A 16,472-nucleotide genomic window follows, 5' to 3' on the forward strand; every position below is an offset into this window, starting at 1 on the left:
CTCTATTATCTCACCTTAGCGATCTCTTTTCATTGGCTGTGTTGGGTCAAGTCCCAATGCATTTTTATGTATTTAGGTGTTTTTCACTATATAGCCAATGCATGATTTCAGCTAAAATAATTGTTGACAGAACTAGGACCAAGAGGGTCTTGTTAACCAGACTCTCGTGGTCTTGCCATAGTGGGTTCGTTTGTTGATGGATCCTTGAGAAAAGGCCTCTTCCCCGTGACAAACAAATAGTTTTCGCTCCAGGAACCCTCCTTCTACACCTGCAAGGATGGCAATCGTTTAGAGACTCAAACAACATTGAATTGTCGTAAAATTATAAAGGTATTTTTTCTTTTCTATCTAGAAGTGTGGATCTCTCGTTAGAAACTTGTATACGAGTGTCTTGTCTTGTCTTGATGCTCCAAATTAGTCGGACGATTCGGCGAATCTGTCTTGGATCTTGGTGAAAAGCTGTTCGAACTCTCCGTGCACCTCTTCCTCGCCTCTGCTGGGTTCGAAAAACTTGGACGACGAAACGGCGTGCTTCACGTCACTGGTGGCCTCAGCCAACTTGGACCAGTTGCTGCCATTGGAGATGCTCTTTTGAGCCTCATCGTGGTAGGAAACAAATGCCTTCATCATGTCGAATGTCTTCCAAATTGGACAGAACGCATCGTAGGACGAGTAACCGTTCTGCTGCAAGAAATCCTCCTTGATCAAAGAGGCCACATCCAAAGTGATCTTGTCGCTATCCGACAGAGCGGACTTACCGACTAACTGTACCACTTGTTCCAATTCTTCTGCGTTCGACAAAATTTCACGGATACGGTCCCTCAAACCTGGGAACTCAGGGTAGTTACCATCGTAGTACTTGTTAAGCACGTTAGTGTACTTGGAGTAGGACACGGATGTATTAATAGAGGGGAAATGCTTTCTCTGAGCTAGTTTCTTGTCCAGACCCCAGAAAACTTGGGTGATACCCAATGTAGAAGTTGTGACGGGATCGGAGAAATCACCACCTGCAGGGGAAACAGCCGCCACAATAGAGACCGATCCCACACGGTTTGGAGAGCCCAGTGCCACGGCCTTACCGGCTCTTTCGTAAAAGGAGGCAAGCTTGGCACCCAAATAGGCAGGGAAACCTTGATCAGCAGGCATTTCACCCAAACGACCGGAAATTTCTCTCAAAGCCTCGGCCCATCTGGACGATGAGTCAGCGATCATAGCAATGTCTTTACCTTGATCTCTGAAGTACTCAGCCAAAGTGATACCGGTGTAGATAGAAGCTTCTCTTGCGGCGACAGGCATGTTGGAGGTATTAGCGACCAAAGTAGTACGTTTCATGATTGGTTCCTTCTTACCATTCCTTTCGGTGAACAACTCAGGGAATTCCATCAGGACTTCCGCCATTTCGTTACCACGTTCACCACATCCGACATAAACAATGGCATCAGAGTTGGAGTACTTGGATAGCGATTGTGAAATAACAGTCTTACCACATCCGAAAGCACCAGGAATACAAGTGGTACCACCTTGAACACATGGGAAAAGGGAATCCAAGACTCTTTGACCGGTCAAAAGAGGGTAGTCGGCAGACAACTTTTCTGTGACAGGACGTGGTACACGAACGGGCCACGTGTGATACATGGTGTAGTCGTATTTCACGCCGTCGTACTCGACTTCTAGCACTTTTTCGTCCACAGTGTAGTCACCTGCTGAGGCAATCCAAGTGATAGTACCTCTGGCTCTTGGAGGTAGCAAGATTTTATGGTCTTCAAGCAACGAGTTTTCAAAGATCGAACCGAAAATGTCACCGCCTGCGATGTGGTCACCAACTTTTTTGTCCTGGGCAGGCTTGAACTGCCATTTGATTTCACGCGACAATGCTGGTGCGTTGATACCTCTGGGAATGTAGATGGATTGCGCTTTTTCCTTAATGGCCTTTAAGGGTCTCTGAATACCGTCGTAGATAGTTTCCATCAAACCGGGACCTAATTCCACAGACAATGGTTTACCGGTACGAAGAACAGGGTCACCAACGGTGACACCGGCCGTTTCTTCATAAACTTGGATCGTGGCCTTGTCGGCCTCGATACGAATGACTTCTCCCACCAAGTTATCGTGTCCCACTTTGACCAATTCGTACATGGCACAACCTATCATGTTTTCGGCCACCACAACAGGCCCAGAAACAGAGTAAATCGACCCATATTCCGATTCTTCGTGATCCTCCAAGGAGATACGCTTGATCTCCTTGCGAGCATTTTCCATAGCACCTGCCATGTTTGAACAATTAACAAGTACACTTGCGAGTACGTTACCTTCTTTGCGTTTAAACCGTTCTTCTAGATTGACAGAAAAATGGCCCAAAAATGCTTATTTTTGACCGATTTTTACACAGAAAAATGGACAAGTCTTATTGCACCAATTAGACGTGATAAGTAAGATGCTTTAGGAACAGTTATCAGGGCTTATCGTCCCAAAATTATATGGTATTTGGAGTTATCTCTTTTATTCTAATAGGGTCGAGAGTTAAATTTGAAATATATTCGGGCCCCTGGGCATGACATTTATATAGGAGATTGGTCATCTAGGACGGCAGCGTGAGAGATCTTACGCTTGAGCAAGACTACTTGAGAGAAAGAGGAGGGTCTGATCAAAGGAACGAAGTACTTGAAATCACTGATACGAATAGGAATTGATAGCGATGTTTTGTAGCGGAAAAAATGATGCTAATTGTTCATGAAAAAAACGTTTCGTGAAAAGTGAGAAATAACTTGAACAAAAGCTTCACTGATCATTGTAGACCACTATTCTCGGTCCTGGCAACTTGGAATGATATGAAATGCTGTATGTGCGGCTACGACTTAATTTCTAAATTTTGGTGTCAACAGATTTGATCGAGAAAAATTTTGATAGTATATTTATTAGTCTCCGAAGTTGATGTGTGAAGTACAGGAACAGACGCTTTCCGCCGTCAAGAAACGGTGATGCTCGCCAAAGGTCAATGTCACAAACTTCTCCGATAGATGCATTGAACATTAGTACGCGTGATTCCATTCGAAAGCGAGAGTGTACTTTTTGAATCACTTTGTACTATAATGGCGTTACAGCTTAAACTACCAGTGACGCACTAAAAACCAAAGCTATGTCTCTTCTTCAGCCCACATGTTTGAGCACAGTGGATCCAGCAGTACGAGTTGAACCAGCTGCTCTTAGCTACGGTGACTGTCAGGATGACGTCAACGTCATAATTCCGGTGATACCATTATTGCGAAAACACCGAACGTACCTGTAATACATAAGGTATATACCTGCTTGCCATCAAAGCCCGTAATCTGCTCAAGAAAGTCCATAGTTCTGCCTAAAACCTCAGTCTGTCTAAAGTCCGATTCATATCAGATGACCCAACATCAGGTGCCCAAATGACAGCGTCAGAATTAATGAAATGACGACTTGAGATGCCACATTCCTGACTTCTCAGAACCATGCTATTAATTAAGGTGATATGACATAGCTTCTCGGAATACCAAATAATGCCCAATTCGGCCTAGCTACAAGATCACTGAAAGATAACTCTAAACCTCATCAAATAATAGTTTATAACAAAGGAAAACATGATCAATGGTATGAGACGTTCAACGTGCAACAAAGCTCCTACAAACACATATTTCATGTCATTATACACATGCACACAGGATTTTGAATTCGCGACACACTTGATCCCAAAAATTATTCCAACGGGTTCCCGCTTGGCCGTCGTTAGAATCTACATTCACGTTGTCTCTGGTCGATTCTCCCACCGGGTGTGTAGTTTCTTGCGGTAAATAGTAGGCCGGAATTGGAAAGCTGTATGTGATAGGTTCGAAAGTACAGGTTTCCGGCTCTTGCTCGCATTCTATAGCTTGCGGAGTAATTCCGTGCGTGTCAGTGCTTTGCAAACTTTGTCGAATTTCCTGAAGCATTCCGCTTGCCGAAGATAAGGAATGAAATGGGTCAGTGGAGTCTCCCAAATGGACTGAATGTAAAAGACTACTTTCTTCCGCGTGACGGTGTGTATCGCTTTTTTTCTTAGGTTTGATGACCGCATTTCCCAAAGTTTCGATGCACTGACGTATTGATTCTAGCGAAGTATGTGCTGGTGTATTTTCCTCCATTTCCAATTGGTACGGGTGCTTACCTTTGACTGCAGCAGTAGACCCTGCGTGACATGAAACGGGTGGACGCCAGCGTATCAAAGCGTCTTCCATACGGCCCACCAGTTGACTTTTTGCCGCAATCACACGCCCGTTCTGTTTATTTATGACCAATTGTCGTATGCTAGTGGCATTTGCTGGCAGTGTGTGTGATCTTAAAGCATAATCGGGGGAGTCAGGATCCAAACTTAGAAATCCATGGGTAAGAGGTCTTTCGACAGGACTTTCCATCTTTCTTCGCAGTTGGGTGGAAATTGTGAGAAGAAAAGAGAAGAGGGCTAGTGGACATGCTAGTCGTTTGTTATAGGTTGTTTCGACAGTTTACCTTGCGCAAATGTCAGTGGGTGTCAGACGTTTTACTCAATAACTTTGAGCTTGTGATGAAGAAAATTCGGCGTACACATGGTGCAAGTAGAGCTTGACATTCAAATCAAAGTGTTAGATTAAACTGTGCGATTTTGAAAGTGTGGTGGTCGCTGAAACGTCGAAGGTGCTGCAACGGTATTTGAATATTCGATTAAACAGAAAATCATACCCCTGACAGTGTTGAAAAGGCTATAGAAAAGGATCTTGAGAACACAGCAATGTATGAGAAGCAAATGGAATCACAGCAAGCGATGCCTCTTCTTTGTCCGCCCAGCGTCACTTTTTTTTCACAATTTATCACTATGTACTATTGTGTCGTGGAAAGCGAAAGACTCAGGTTAGCACAGCATGAAGAGCAAGCCAAAGACAAACGTGTTGAGCCCAAATGAATCTCGTTAAACCAAGCCAAAACGAGCAGATTGTGTGTGGGTGTGTGCGTGTGCTTCACTACATCACACCGTAACTTGCAGGGTGAATGATACGCGGGTCACGTGATTCCACATACATGGTTTTCGGTGTTTGACTGTTTGGAACTCTGAGTTTGTAAGGACTGGTCCCGCTCACCATTTTGCTGTCACTCGAAACAAAACGGCAGTAAATTCACCAATTTTTTTCGACTCCCAGTGTAAAGCCTTCAAACAAAAGTATACCCAGAATCAGAAAGACACACACAAACGAAAAAAAAAAACAAACACAACATAACCAAAACTGCACTCAGCCGATCAGCTCTCAGCCCGAGTTCAAACTATCTTCTACAAATACTGACGCTGACATTTCAAAATCTGATCACGAGACCCAAGATCACGTGCCAAAAACTCTCACACTCCGGGTAACACCAGGGGAGAAAAATTTCAGAATTTCAATAAAGTTAGGAGTTTCCCATATTTCAAGAAAGCATATATATAACATATATAACATATATAACAACAGCGAAGTACGGTGAACCACCCCTTTGACGAAAAAGACACATTCAAATAACACACTTAACAGGCCAATTGTTTGCGTCAACGGTTTAGATCGTGTTAATTGAGCTGGAAACCCTTTTTCACGGACTTGAAAGCCTTATTTGGCGACTTTTTTAGCCATTTTACACCGAGACTTTGGGTTCGACAAGCGTATTTAAGGCACTGAACACGCTATAAAAGACGTATACAAGAGCGGTGCGTAGAAACACAGTGGGCTTGAAGGAATCTCTGAACGGTTACACACAAACTACGGGTTTTGAAAATGGAGATAGATAACGACGTGGCAATGCAGGACGCAACAGAAGAGCCTCTGGATCCTACGCTCGACGAAGATGCTTCCACGAGAGATGGAGGCGGGTCCAGGAACGAAGTGGGGCTTGAAGGCTCGAATACAGCGGACCATCGATCGTCAAAGCCCCTGCAACTGGATTCTGGTAACATAGGCCAATTGGACAAATGGATCGAGCATCTGAGTTCATGCCAGGTTCTGTCAGAAGAAGACGTGGGAAGACTGTGCAAAATGGCCGTAGACGTTCTACAGTTCGAGGAGAATGTACAGCCGGTCAACGTGCCTGTAACGATCTGTGGTGATGTGCATGGCCAATTCCACGACCTGATGGAACTTTTCAAGATCGGAGGACCGTGTCCAGATACCAATTATCTGTTCATGGGTGATTACGTCGATAGAGGCTACTATTCGGTCGAAACTGTCTCGTATCTGGTTGCGATGAAAGTGCGGTATCCCAAGAGGATCACGATTCTGAGAGGAAACCACGAATCGAGACAGATCACACAGGTGTACGGGTTCTACGACGAATGCTTGCGCAAATATGGTAGCGCCAGCGTGTGGAAGATGTTCACGGATCTGTTCGATTATTTCCCCATAACTGCATTAGTGGACAACAAAGTGTTTTGCTTACACGGCGGTCTGTCACCGATGATCGAGACCGTGGATCAGGTGCGTGAGCTAAACAGAATACAGGAAGTACCACACGAGGGACCCATGTGCGATCTGTTATGGTCTGATCCTGACGACAGAGGCGGGTGGGGCATCAGTCCAAGAGGAGCAGGTTTCACTTTTGGCCAAGACATCAGCGAACAGTTCAACCACACAAACGATCTGTCGCTCATCGCAAGAGCACATCAACTGGTGATGGAAGGGTATGCGTGGTCTCATCAGCAAAGCGTTGTCACCATTTTCAGCGCACCCAATTACTGTTACAGATGCGGCAACCAAGCTGCAATCATGGAATTCGACGAAAACCATAACCGCCAATTCCTACAGTATGATCCGTCGATGAGGCCTGGAGAACCCACGGTAAGTAGGAAGACGCCAGACTACTTTTTATGAGACGTGTTCCTAATGTAGATTTAGGGAGTAATAAGATGCAAATGCAGATGCGTGCATGGGCAATGCGACGCCACAACAGCAAACCGGCAATGGCTCAGGTACACACACATACACAAGTACACACAACATGCGCTTTTGATATGGGATCCATTTAAGTGGTTTCGGAGATCGTCATCGTTTCGGGGCCATGTTTTTGCAAGAAAAGAATCATGAAGAGCCCAGGAAGTGAAAAACCAAAAGGGATTTCCTACATGAAGGCTGCAAGAGAAGCGTGATTAAGCCCGCTGCTGCAGATACGCTAGCTTTTGGTTTTGTTTCCGCAACAGCATATAAAAAATAACCTTGTTGTATTCTTTCTACCTGTCCTTTGCACTACTTCTAGTTTTTATGAGAGGGAGAAAATAAGCTCACAATTTAGTTTCCATTGCCAGTGGTGCCACGCTTTTTTTGATTCTGTCCAGGGCAATGTCGCACATTTCGTTGCATGCGAGCTGCGCTTCCTGGACCCACGAGTTGTCCGAATTTATCCTGCTTTGCATGACTTTAATTATTTGTGGTCTTGTGCGGCCATTGACGAAAACCACGAATCGCAGTCCTGGGTACTGTGCTTCGTATTGCTTGTTTAGCCGTTGCAGAGTCTCTTTTATTTCCGGGGAGTCTGAGTTGCCCAAATTGCGCTGTTCGATTGCCGAATGCGCTGATAAAACAACTCGTGGCTGTCCCAGTCTAGGGTGCGCTGCTATAACGTCACTTACATCCGCTTTGGCCTCACGCGACGCTTCTGCCTGGCTACAAAGTTCCAAAAGTTTTGCCCTTATTTTTTCCACCAATTCCACATAGTTCGAGCTCCGATCTCGAGCAAACGACGGATTTGCGATTGTCATTTTCTCCAGCGACTTGCTTCGTTCGAAAAGCGTCTCTAACGTCTGTGATTGAACTTCGAAGTCGGCGTTTCTAAACTTTTGGAAATCCATCAATGGCATAGTCTCTCAACTTCAAGGCAATAGATCTCTAAACAACGCTAAAATACACAAGAACAAACCGCGCCCACCAAAAGATGCTATACAATTATATCCGCGTAAGCTATTAATATCCACCAAGAATCACTGAACGTTTAATCATCCAGCTTAACTCTATTATTTCACACTTTTATCGCACATCTCGATACCAATGAGCTTAATTCTTATTCAATTAAGTGACACTTATCGTAATCTTGTCGGACTAGCCCGAAAATCCAATTCGTATAAAATTATTAAAAACTAGTCACATGACCAGAAAATCTAAATTGATTTCGAGATCGTGGACAGTGATATGTGAAATTGATCTTTTTATTGTAAGGTCATCTCGAATGAACTGTTCTAACCATAATATATGATAAAAACAGAACGTTAACGCTTCAGACACACTTATTGACAAGCACTCAGGTCAATTGAGACTGTTACTACGACTAAGATGAGCGACGACAAGGACTTTACGGAACTCGAACAAGAAAACCAGGATTCCTACAAAGTTTCTGCGAAAAAAACGCTGGCAGAGTACCAAAAATTGGATGCGGAAGACGAATCATTGGCCAAATGGAAGGCCAGTCTCGGGTTGGGAGCCGACGTACTGCCGCTGGAGTTTGCCGGGGACAAGCGCAAAGTGGTGATTTTGAAGATTGAGCTTGTGGTAGACTCGGAAAAAGCCCCCATCACGTTCGATCTGACCAACGAGGAAACGATCCAGAAACTCAAGTCCCTGCGCCACAAAATCAAGGAAAAATCCGTGTACCATCTCAGAATCACATTCAAAGTGCAGCACGAAATCATCACAGGACTCAGGTACGTGCAAAACATCCGGAAAGCCGGTATCCCGGTAGATAGCATCGACGATCATTTGGGGTCGTACGCGCCTAACACAACCTCGAAGCCATTCTATGAGGTTGAATTGCCCGAAAGCGAAGCGCCCAGTGGGTTTCTAGTCAGAGGAAACTACACTGCTGTCTCCAAGTTCATCGACGACGACAAGACGAACCATCTGACCCTACACTGGGGTGTGGAAATCGTGAAAAAATAGCTGTACGGATATATTCACAAACGCAAACAAACGAAACAATGGACATTTTTATTACTGATTCCCGTACATCAACAGCGAAGGACGTGATTTCATTCGCACCGGCAGTGCTGTCGAGTGAATTCTTTGCTGAGTCTCTCTTATTACCAAGTTGTTGAACGCTTGACTTTCCCTCACCTTGAGTTTTTGATCTATTAAAGCTTCAAGATTTCTACTGGATTCCGTGCGACTCACGCTTTTATTTTAAATGCTATGTTAAAAAACAACTGGCCAAGCTTCTTTTTCTTTCCTTTTGGTTGTCAGGCACAATGTTTCTTGTTTTTTACCTCGTCTTCTCCACCTGCCCGCCATTATCGGTAGTGGATTCAGATTTTCTGCCAGAGAAAACACTGCTATCACTTCTGGACGACTCCAGCGTCTGTGGTGGTTCTATTCCAGGACCGAAAGTTGCGTAGTGGTTCATATGAAATGCGTTAGGGTTCTGGTAATAAGGCGGGAACTGTTGCTCCGGCGGGATGTACATCATGGGGTAGGGATTGTACATCATGTACGGGACCGGCAAAGTGAATGGGGGCTGGTAATATACCGGCGCTGGTGGAGGTGGTGGTAGTGGTGTTGCGAGCGAGTGTGATCTTTTATGAAAACGCCGCTGTTTCTGACGCGGTTTTTCCGCCTGTTGTTCGAAACTGTATCTGGATGTTTCGAAGCGATGAGGTTGAGGCGAGTCGTCGTCGTCGTCAATTGCTGGAAACCGAGACTTTTGCGGTGTTGCAGGACCAGAATCCGACGGAGGCACGTGACCCGGAACTACTCTCACCACATTTCCGGTGTTGTGGGTCCCACTCCCCTGTATCCACCCGGATCTCGAATTCCTCGACCCATTTGGTTCCCGCACCGGATCTAGACACGTTACGTCTTTGGGATCAACGTTTTGCAGCAATATTCTATCAAGATCGCGAGCAAACGACTCTTCTCCCTTTGAAAAAACCACACATGTGTCGTTGTTTTTCGCCAATGCGTGTTTGAGACCGTGATAGTCGGCCAATTGGTGAGCCAACAACCGATAATACGAGTTCATCGGACCTAACTGGTACGAAGAGTGGCCAGGATCACTCATAAACGTCACCAACGTGTTTTCCAGATCAACTACAAATTGTCGATCGTGAGATCGCTCGAACAATGCCACCGACATCGCTTTCGTCAAATGCACACCCCCCATACTCAAAATCACCGCTGCCAAGCTAATGAACCTCCTGATAGTTCAATCAGAGATGATCCAGATCTGCGAAGGATAGTTCCTTTAAATACTTCCGAAATTCTTAACATTGATAATCTTCAAATCTTAATTAAGGTCAGATGTCAGCTGTATATAAATAGTCAAGTAGATTGATCATCAAAATGAATTTAACTTGATGAACTTTAGACGGTACAAAACAGACGATTGGGATACCAAACGGGGTTGAAAAGACCGGAGTAAGGTTACTTGAAAGCAGTTTTGGACGTTTAAACTTGTGTTGGGTTTTGATAAGGGCTTTTAAGGGGTTTTTTTTTGCATCTTTTTAAGCCGTTTTCTGACTTGTGGCAGGCTAATCGCATATACTTCAAAGTTGTTAAACTAGAGAAGCTTATTTTGAGTAATGTCTGTGCTGGAAGAAGTATTGCTTGTGTCGAAAGATCCCTTGGCTTACCAAAAAAATGGGGTTTACGTCTTGCCAGACGAATTTGAAGCCCCCCTGGACGTGGACCAAGGCGATGCTATTTTGTTGTATCAGTTGACTGAAAATATGGAACTAGAGGGCCAACAGTTCGCATATCTTAAAGATTGTTTTCAACGGGTGCAACAGCAGAAGCGCGTTGCCAAAAAATCACAGCAGCAGGTGAGTCAAACGTTACTGGAAATTGAGCGTTTGGTGCTTGGATACGGTCTGGTGTTGTTTCAGATCGAGGAGTTCTCACCGGGCGAAGAAAACTTTCTGAGCTATACGACCCAGATTGTCAACCAGGTGGACCAATACATCGATTTCATATCGCAGCTAATCCAGCGCGCTATGCAAGAAGAGTCGGTTTTGGAGTTTACCGAAAGCTTTTTAATATCCTTGAAGCTATACATCGACTCACTCAAACTGTTCAACTTGAACGACTCGCACATTGTTTCGGCCGTGCTCACGCTATTCGAGCTCCTGGTTTCGTTCAAATCCGTCGCCGCCATTTTCACCAAAGTGAGCGGATTTTTCGCCGATTATGACGTGAAGCCAAATCAATATGAGAAAGTTACGTTGTTGGGACCCATATTAACGCTGTCTCCGCTTAATGCCAGTGTTGCGCTACAAAATTACGGCGATAACCTGGAACGATCTCGACAGCAAACAAATGTCATTCACGAGTCATTGCAAACCGAGCATAAGATGATTCTGGACCGTCTCTTTTACATTATAGACAAGATTGTAAGGGGTTCAGATGAGTCCCGTTCAGATTTGTTGACGTATTTCGCCCAAATAATCAACAAAAATCACCTGCGGAGAGGTGACCACGCGAATGCTAATAAGTTAGCGTCCAATGCTTTCGTCACAAATATTGCACTGTTACTAGTGCGCTTCTCACAGCCATTTTTGGATGTTTCCTTCAAGAAGATTGATAAAATTGACGTCAATTACTTCAACAATCTCAACCTCTATCTGGACCTTTCGAATGAAACACGCATGAACTCTGATTTTAAGGAGGCTGACGAATTTTACGATCAAAATAAAAAAAGCGAGGAAAACAAGCCAAATTTCATTTCGGATTGTTTCTTTCTTACATTAGCATACTTGCATTACGGTATTGGCGGAGCGATACTTTACGAGGAAAAAGTTACTCCGCAAGTTAGGCGTATGAGGGAAGAAGTGACCAGAATTAAGAGAGCTGCACAATCTCAAGATATGTTTGCCAGATTCGCTTCAATGCAGCTCCCAGCATTGGAAAAGTCTTTACAAACGATGCAGTCTATCAAGCATTCTTTACAAGGATTTTTTTCTAACAAAAACCTACAGCTTGAGATCTTTGATTTCGTTAGCGGTGCGTCTACATTTCTCATCAGGGTCATCGACCCAAACCACAACTTCCCCTTCAAAAACATCGCCCTTCCTTTGATACCTGATCAGGTTGGTGTTGAAAATGTTGATAATGCAGATTATTTACGGCGCAACGCCCCAATTCCCTTCAAATATTATCCCGAATTTGTAATTGAAGGACTAATAAATTACACGCAGCACATTTCTAAGTTCGCAATGTCTCCACTATTCGGCAACCCACGTCTGCATTCCTTCATCGAGCTGGCAACCGTTGTCTTGAGATGTCCTGAACTTGTTTCTAACCCTCATTTGAAAGGAAAACTAGTCCAGGTCTTAAGTTTAGGCGCCATGCCAATGCGTGAGAATACACCGGGATTCATGATGGATGTTTTCGAACACAACGATCTAGTCAACGGACATTTGCTCTATGCTCTGCTGGACTTCTATGTCATAGTGGAAAAAACTGGTTCATCCTCACAGTTCTACGATAAGTTCAATAGCAGATACAGCATTTCTGTTCTTTTGGAAGAGCTTTACAAGATATCCGATTATCGCCGGAAGATTATTTGGCAATCTCAAAACAACGCTGATTTCTTCGTTCGCTTTGTGGCGAGAATGCTCAATGACTTGACATTCTTGTTAGATGAAGGGTTGAGCAGTCTTACTGAAGTACACAACATTCAGCTAGAGCTCGAAAAGAGATCGCGGGGTGTCGCACCTACGAGGGAAGAAAATGATGAAGAATTACAATCCAAGCTTGCGTCATCAGAGAGACAGGCGAAATCAAGTTGTGGATTGGCTGAAAAGTCAATCACTTTGTTCAATATTTTCTCCACAGATATCCCTGCCGCTTTCTGTACCCCAGAAATTGTTGATAGACTAGCGGGAATGTTAGACTACAATTTGGCATCTTTGGTCGGGCCAAAATGCCGGGAGCTCAAGGTCAATAATCCTGAGAAATACAGCTTTGATGCCAAGTCTCTGCTTAAATCGCTTTGCACTGTTTTCACAAATTTGTCAGAGCAGCCAGAGTTCATCTGTGCCGTTGCCCGGGATGGCAGATCGTTTAGTAGAGCTATGTTTGACCGCGCTGTTCATATTCTAGGCACCAAGACTGGATTGGCTAGTGATGATTTCTGCACTAGACTGTTGCAATTTGCTCGCGACGCTGAGGATCAGAAAGTGGCTGAGGAAGAAGAAGACTTGGAGATGGGCGACGCACCTGATGAATATCTTGACCCACTAATGTTTACAATAATGAAGGATCCGGTTATCTTGCCTGCTTCTAGGGTTACAATTGACCGTAGCACGATCAAGAGTCATTTGTTGAGTGATTCGACAGACCCCTTCAATAGAATGCCATTAAAACTGGAGGATGTTATACCGAACGATGATTTACGGCATGAGATCGAGGCTTTCAAGAGGAAGGCAGCACATAATAGAACATCGCAACAGTAAGATGAGTGAAAGACTTGCCGAGCAAAAGGTCTAACGTAAAGAAATGAGTGGGCCCATCCTAAGGCCCGTTATGTACTTTAAAGCTGAACGATTTAAAATCCAGATACCTAAGATCAAATTTAACACAAGTTCCTTGTTGAAGTCTTTATATATGCAAAATAAAAACCCGACAAATTATATAGAGATCGAGACAAAAGACGGCAAGTGAAAGACCCTTTCTGAATGAGAATTCCGCGTTCGCTTTAAGCCTTGATGGCGAACTTTCTTTGTGGGAAAGCGATCTGTCTCTTTCTCTGCTTTGGGGTGATTCTGGTGGCCTCGAACTTGGTCAAAGCTCTTCTCAAAGCTCTGGTCTTCTTGGCTCTCTGGTCCTTTGGCTGGAACTTGGAACCCTTGTAAAGCTCTCTGACGGCTTGTCTCTGGTTTTCGTTGATGATGGTCAAGACACGGGCAATGTCCTTTCTGACAGTGTGGATCTTTGGCAAAGAAGGTCTAGACAACTTCTGGACCTTCAAAGTGGCCAATTCCTTCTTCAAGTCGACCAACTGGGATTCCAATTGCTCCTTGGACTTGGTTCTAAGTTCGTAAGCTTTAATACCGGCCTGTGGAGGGAAAAAGTTAGTAACAAACGAAGGGCAGAAATAAAGCGAACTGCAGCGGTGTGATGGTGGGGCAAACAGCTCTAGGCGTATGCAGTTGGACATTTCCCGTACACCCCCCAATTCATGGTGCAAAGGACTGGACGATGAGCCAAAACGGTTCAGCTTTCTAACCATGAGTTTCCACGAATACCACATTTTGGATTTTTTTCAATCTACATAGCTCGCCCAAAACCCATCCGTTTCTGCTGCTTCCACATGCGTTGGAATCACGCTTCGAGCGGCTACAACTTCACCCACATTTCCCCGTATACCAAATCTATCATTGTGCAGTACTTATCACATCATATCACATACCATTTTGTCTTTGATCTTGCTAACACACCTGTAGTGAACCTGAGAACTTAGAGTTCTTCAAAGCATCAAGTTTTTCAGTAAGGTGGAAAAAAACCTTAGGACCTCGTTCACGATGACAGATGCGGCCAAAGTTCCAAAAAATTACACTATTTACGTTCGTAGTGACATCAACACAATTAGTTTCGGATTCGAAAAGTTGCGTCATCTGAAAAATTTCAGAAACCGATGTTTTTTTCGGTCTCCAAAAAATGTTTTATGGTTTTCTCTGGGTGTACGGATGACAGTCACAACTAAAACTGTGAAATATTGGAAAGAGGGAAATCTACATGGTAGGAAAAGGAACTGAGAATCATGTTGCTACTCGTGGTACAGAGAAACAGAAAGAGAGACGTGGTAAGTGTGTGTTATGATGATTCAAGTCTTGGCGTTATGTAGTAAAGAGAATTGGGAATGGAGCGTGAGAGACATTAGACCAGCGTATATTTTGAAAAGTCAAAACGTAGTTCAGGAAAGACCATCGCGTTGTGGCCCTGAGTTAAGTGCTGCTAGGGCAATTTTAACTGCTGCAGGAAACACACAGTCTGATGTAAACTGTTTTGGGTTTGTTTTTTTAGGGTTTGTTTTTCGTGTCGCAGGCGTCAGCTATTCGATCTGCCGGCATGAACGGGTAGAGGAACGACTGTAGCAAAATTATTGACATATTTGGATGGGAGATCGAAGCACGTGATGAGAAGAGAACTTCTCACACCCATCCTACCGCCTTTGCAACAGATTAGGGTCTACTATTCGTGGACCATCCTCCTCTACAACCGACAAAGTAAAAATTCGCTGTTTTCATTCAATTGCTAAGTACGTACATTTGCCAAAAATTCGAGTTCGCGAAACCACCTGGCACCAGTACCTTTGGGTGAGTTTCTCTTTTCGTGTAGCGTAGTTCTGAATCGGTTCCCACAGGAACTCGATGACCCTCCCTTCTACAAATTATGATTGATTTTTTAAACTGTTGCTCAACCATTCTAGACCCTCGTACAAACCTTCACCGGAAGTGGCACATGTGGCCTGGATGAACCATGGACGTTGTCTGATGGAGTGGAGACCCAATTTCTCGGTAATTTCGGCAGCAGACATGGCCTCTGGCAAATCCTGCTTGTTGGCGAAGACCAAAAGAACAGCGTTTCTGATTTCGTCCTCGTTCAACATTCTTTGAAGCACCTCTCTGGCCTCAGAAATACGCGATCTGTCATTGGAGTCCACCACGAAAATGATACCCTCGGTGTTTCTGAAGTAGTGTCTCCACAAAGGTCTGATCTTGTCTTGTCCACCCACGTCCCACACGGTGAACGAAATGTTCTTGTATTCGACGGTCTCGACGTTGAAACCGATGGTAGGAATTGTGGTGACAACCTCACCCAATTTTAGCTTATACAACACGGTGGTCTTACCGGCACCATCAAGACCCACCATCAAAATACGCATCTCTTTGGAGCCGACCAGACTGTTGAAAAGCTTAGAGATATAGAGACCCATTGTGTACAGAGATTTATTCTATTTCCACGCAAATCAGTTAGTAACCTTGGCAAAAGTCAGCTCTTTTTGACCAATCACCAGTTGGCTCGTCAGTAAGCCAAATGCGACCCAAAAAAAAGGTACAAATAAGTCTTTATACGTACTCGGTATTGTTTAACACTGTAAGACTTGGTACAAGTGTAGCAATCACGTCAAAAGGTGTTTTGTTACGTTGACGAAGAAGTTGCACCGTGCTGAACACGTAAGTAAGCATATCGGATTATCTCCTAATATTCAAAAAAAACTCGAAAGGTGTAAGCCTTCTTCGTGGAGGGTGATGTTTTGAGACGGGTGGGATTTAATGTCACGTGCGTGAATAAATAAAGAAAGCATTTTTTATGAAACAAACAGCAAAGTAGGGTTATGATACCTATGCTTCGAGCCAAGCATGGCTAATTCAGAGGTGAGAACTAGTTGAGTTTTGAAATTTCTCGTTGGGACGATTAACTGACACTAACGTGAGTTTTGGTCACGTGATATATCACACGTAGCTATAAGTAACACATTTTTCTCCAGTTTTAACC

At 44.2% G+C, this 16,472-nt stretch overlaps 9 protein-coding genes across 9 annotated transcripts; 3 read left to right on the plus strand and 6 right to left on the minus strand.

The window, feature by feature from the left end:
- Positions 1-414: 414 nt before the first annotated feature.
- Positions 415-2,271, minus strand: VMA1 (LALA0S05e07734g1_1; the record flags this gene model as incomplete). Its single annotated transcript, XM_022772433.1, has 1 exon — positions 415-2,271. The coding sequence occupies one exon, from the start codon at positions 2,269-2,271 to the stop codon at positions 415-417; it is 1,857 nt and encodes a 618-aa protein (XP_022628757.1).
- Positions 2,272-3,668: 1,397 nt separating this feature from the next.
- Positions 3,669-4,415, minus strand: LALA0_S05e07756g (LALA0S05e07756g1_1; the record flags this gene model as incomplete). The annotated part of the gene is made up of 1 exon (XM_022772434.1): positions 3,669-4,415. The coding sequence occupies one exon, from the start codon at positions 4,413-4,415 to the stop codon at positions 3,669-3,671; it is 747 nt and encodes a 248-aa protein (XP_022628758.1).
- A 1,362-nt stretch (positions 4,416-5,777) lies between these two features.
- PPH22 (LALA0S05e07778g1_1) lies at positions 5,778-6,866 on the plus strand (the record flags this gene model as incomplete). Its single annotated transcript, XM_022772435.1, has 1 exon — positions 5,778-6,866. One exon carries the CDS (start codon positions 5,778-5,780, stop codon positions 6,864-6,866), a length of 1,089 nt encoding a protein of 362 aa, XP_022628759.1.
- Positions 6,867-7,273: 407 nt separating this feature from the next.
- On the minus strand, positions 7,274-7,849 carry LALA0_S05e07800g (LALA0S05e07800g1_1; the record flags this gene model as incomplete). The annotated part of the gene is made up of 1 exon (XM_022772436.1): positions 7,274-7,849. The coding sequence occupies one exon, from the start codon at positions 7,847-7,849 to the stop codon at positions 7,274-7,276; it is 576 nt and encodes a 191-aa protein (XP_022628760.1).
- Positions 7,850-8,318: 469 nt separating this feature from the next.
- On the plus strand, positions 8,319-8,921 carry RDI1 (LALA0S05e07822g1_1; the record flags this gene model as incomplete). The annotated part of the gene is made up of 1 exon (XM_022772437.1): positions 8,319-8,921. One exon carries the CDS (start codon positions 8,319-8,321, stop codon positions 8,919-8,921), a length of 603 nt encoding a protein of 200 aa, XP_022628761.1.
- A 319-nt stretch (positions 8,922-9,240) lies between these two features.
- Positions 9,241-10,137, minus strand: RBS1 (LALA0S05e07844g1_1; the record flags this gene model as incomplete). Its single annotated transcript, XM_022772438.1, has 1 exon — positions 9,241-10,137. One exon carries the CDS (start codon positions 10,135-10,137, stop codon positions 9,241-9,243), a length of 897 nt encoding a protein of 298 aa, XP_022628762.1.
- A 418-nt stretch (positions 10,138-10,555) lies between these two features.
- Positions 10,556-13,426, plus strand: UFD2 (LALA0S05e07866g1_1; the record flags this gene model as incomplete). The annotated part of the gene is made up of 1 exon (XM_022772439.1): positions 10,556-13,426. The coding sequence occupies one exon, from the start codon at positions 10,556-10,558 to the stop codon at positions 13,424-13,426; it is 2,871 nt and encodes a 956-aa protein (XP_022628763.1).
- A 242-nt stretch (positions 13,427-13,668) lies between these two features.
- LALA0_S05e07888g (LALA0S05e07888g1_1) lies at positions 13,669-14,385 on the minus strand (the record flags this gene model as incomplete). The annotated part of the gene is made up of 2 exons (XM_022772440.1): positions 13,669-14,028; positions 14,383-14,385. The coding sequence occupies 2 exons, from the start codon at positions 14,383-14,385 to the stop codon at positions 13,669-13,671; spliced, it is 363 nt and encodes a 120-aa protein (XP_022628764.1).
- A 978-nt stretch (positions 14,386-15,363) lies between these two features.
- Positions 15,364-15,909, minus strand: LALA0_S05e07910g (LALA0S05e07910g1_1; the record flags this gene model as incomplete). Its single annotated transcript, XM_022772441.1, has 1 exon — positions 15,364-15,909. The coding sequence occupies one exon, from the start codon at positions 15,907-15,909 to the stop codon at positions 15,364-15,366; it is 546 nt and encodes a 181-aa protein (XP_022628765.1).
- Positions 15,910-16,472: the final 563 nt, after the last annotated feature.

Source organism: Lachancea lanzarotensis, scaffold LALA0S05, assembly GCF_000938715.1.
Source record: "Lachancea lanzarotensis genome assembly LALA0, scaffold LALA0S05, whole genome shotgun sequence".
Classification (NCBI taxonomy): domain Eukaryota; kingdom Fungi; phylum Ascomycota; class Saccharomycetes; order Saccharomycetales; family Saccharomycetaceae; genus Lachancea; species Lachancea lanzarotensis.